This window comes from Montipora foliosa, chromosome 1 (genome assembly GCF_036669935.1).
Source record: "Montipora foliosa isolate CH-2021 chromosome 1, ASM3666993v2, whole genome shotgun sequence".
Lineage (NCBI taxonomy): Eukaryota > Metazoa > Cnidaria > Anthozoa > Scleractinia > Acroporidae > Montipora > Montipora foliosa.
In genome coordinates, this window is record NC_090869.1 from 59,412,894 (window position 1) to 59,415,393 (window position 2,500).

At 42.4% G+C, this 2,500-nt stretch overlaps 1 protein-coding gene across 2 annotated transcripts in view; it reads right to left on the reverse strand.

Moving 5' to 3' along the window:
• The window catches only part of LOC138002832 (dihydropyrimidinase-like), a 23,356-nt gene that overhangs the window by 5,007 nt on the left and 15,849 nt on the right, over positions 1 to 2,500 (reverse strand). For both annotated transcript variants that reach the window (XM_068848810.1, XM_068848815.1), the window contains exons 16-17: positions 1,856 to 1,948; positions 1,307 to 1,393 (exon numbers count right to left, since the gene is read on the reverse strand). In XM_068848810.1, coding sequence (XP_068704911.1) covers positions 1,307 to 1,393; positions 1,856 to 1,948 — 180 coding nt within the window. The remainder of the gene's footprint in view (positions 1 to 1,306; positions 1,394 to 1,855; positions 1,949 to 2,500) is intronic.

Genomic DNA, 2,500 nt, shown 5'->3' on the forward strand with positions numbered 1-2,500 from the left:
ATATGAAAGCAGGAGCTCATCAATGGAAGCCTCAATATCCCATTTCCGAGTTGCTGTGTGCCTCAAACCGAGTCCTGCACAACCATTCCAATGCAAATGACTTGCGTATTCTTATGCAAATCAAACTCATTTCCCTTTCAATATAGTTGGGCACCAAGACTCGCTTCGAAACCGAGACAATTAGCAACTCGAAAATGGCCCATTTCCCATACTAGGCCTTGAAGTCAACCCTTTCCCGAGTAGATTTATTTAGAGCACGACTCCCTTGGGAGATTCAGCACGCCCACTGTTGTAAAAGCCAATCAAAACAGAGCTATCTTAGCGTCAAGGAAAATACGATACTTTTCACGAGAAAAACGTGTTCCTAAAGATAAATTTACTCGGGAAAGGGTTGACTCAAGGAATTAAGCCTGGTTTTCACGCGCGACGCCAGCGCAAGCGCAAGCGCAAGCACAAGCGCAAGCATAAGAGCGCTTATTTCACCGTGAAAACGGGGTTGACACAAGTACAAGAACAAGCGCATGCGCAAGCACAATGATCAATTTTTTTCCCTTTTCCTTGTGCTTGCGCTTATGCCTGCGTTCGCTTGCGTCGTGTGAAAACGAAACGCTGCATAAGCAAGAGGAAATTTGTTGCGTCTGGCCAATTAAAGCACTCGTTCCAGATTGCCTAAGCCTGAGCGTTTGAGCAAAATGGCGGTCGCCTTGGTTGATTTTGATGTTTAAGTCAACGTTCGTTCGCACTAGCATAAGCTGCTTATGCTTGTGCTTGCGTCCCTAGTGAAAACCAGGCCTTAGTGGAGATAGAGACTCCCATTGGTGAGCCCCTGAGGAAAGACAAAGCTCTCAGAAAACGCATTAAGGACTGTGACTACTATTGTTATTGCGACTACTATTGTTATTGCGCATACGTTCTGCGCATCTCGAGATAAATCGGATTTCCTATGGCTGGTGCTTATTAATACAGGGATATTTTTGCACGGTTCAAAACTATGCGGAGAAAGTAGAACTTAGCAAGTGCTCTTGGTATCCAAAAAGGAAATTGGGGGTAACCACGCATTTTTCAGAGATAATTAAGCTTCAATTTGGCAAAGAACGTCATACAATGTTTCGTATTTTAAAGCTTTTTACAAATATTGTTGATTAATTATCTTCGAAAAATGCGTGGTTACCCCCAATTTTCCTTTTGGATTTCAATAACACTTGTTAAGATCTGCTTTTCCCGCATATTCAGTAAACCGCGCAAACATACCTTTGAATTAGTAGGCACCATCCTTAATTGGCTAAGCAAACATAGTTTTTCCTACCTGATCTCGTTTAATGATCCGGCCGTACATATAGGAAGGAAAAGGTGGTGTTGGTATATATCGACCCGAACCACGAATCACATTGAGCTGCAAAAGAAAAAAGAAAAAAGACCGTTGCAAATCAAAGTTAAACAGATCAATTGACTCAGTTGAGACTTCAGATCGGGTGGCTCAGTCGAGAGTGTAATGGACTTTCAAGCGGGGGATCGCGGATTCTAATCTCAGACGGACCAACACTCAGCGTCATAAGAAAAGGTGCTGCCTTTGTAATTTCATCCAAAAATGGTCAGACGTCAAGACTTTCGGACCTCATTCAGCATTAGTGATCAACAAAACCTGGCCACATAAATAACCAACGACAATAGTCAAATTGAAGGAGTCCAAGAGCTAATTTAAAACAAGATGGACATGGTACAGGCCTGCTGATGATAAATTATCTTTTTAGAGCAATTTTCAAGCCCTTGAAGAGAAATATGCTTTTGGTAACGGTGTTTGCAGCGAAATTAGTTCTATTTCAGTATTGATTACCGACAAAATCACTGAACTGACCTCTCCACTTTCGTATACGACTTTTCCTTGACAGATTGTGACATCGGCGACACCCCGACATTTCATCCCTTCGAAGATGTTAAAATCCACCGCCTGGGGACAAAAATTTCAAGTTGCAAGCAAGACTTGAATTGGAACACGCAATTAGAAGAACACAAGTAAATAGCCGCCAGCGTTCACTTTGAACCAAACCAAATAATTCAAATGAGCTCATACACCTTATTCCGAAATGGAAGCCATTTTAGTATTCTTTTGTTTCCATGCAAATTGGCCCTTATGGCCTCGCTTTCAAACTTTAAATTCAAAAGAATATTTAACCTTGAACGAGGCCACAAGGGCCAATTTACATGGAATCAAAAGAATACTAAAATGGCGGCCATTTTGGAGTACGGTGTAATGCATTCAGAAGGCTACTAAGCGACGACAAGGGTAACTTGACAGCTCCTTCGTTCTCTCTCTATAGAGCAGTTTGCGGTACTCCCGCATATCGACGACGTGACATCACCAAATTTGAGGCAACGTGGGCATGGAAAGCGAAAGTTTCATTCTTTGTTTCACTCTCAAAGCGCTCGTACCGATCTATTTTTAGCACACGTCGCCCGCCCACATTGCAGGACGTAAACGAGATGATTGAAGAAATCACAA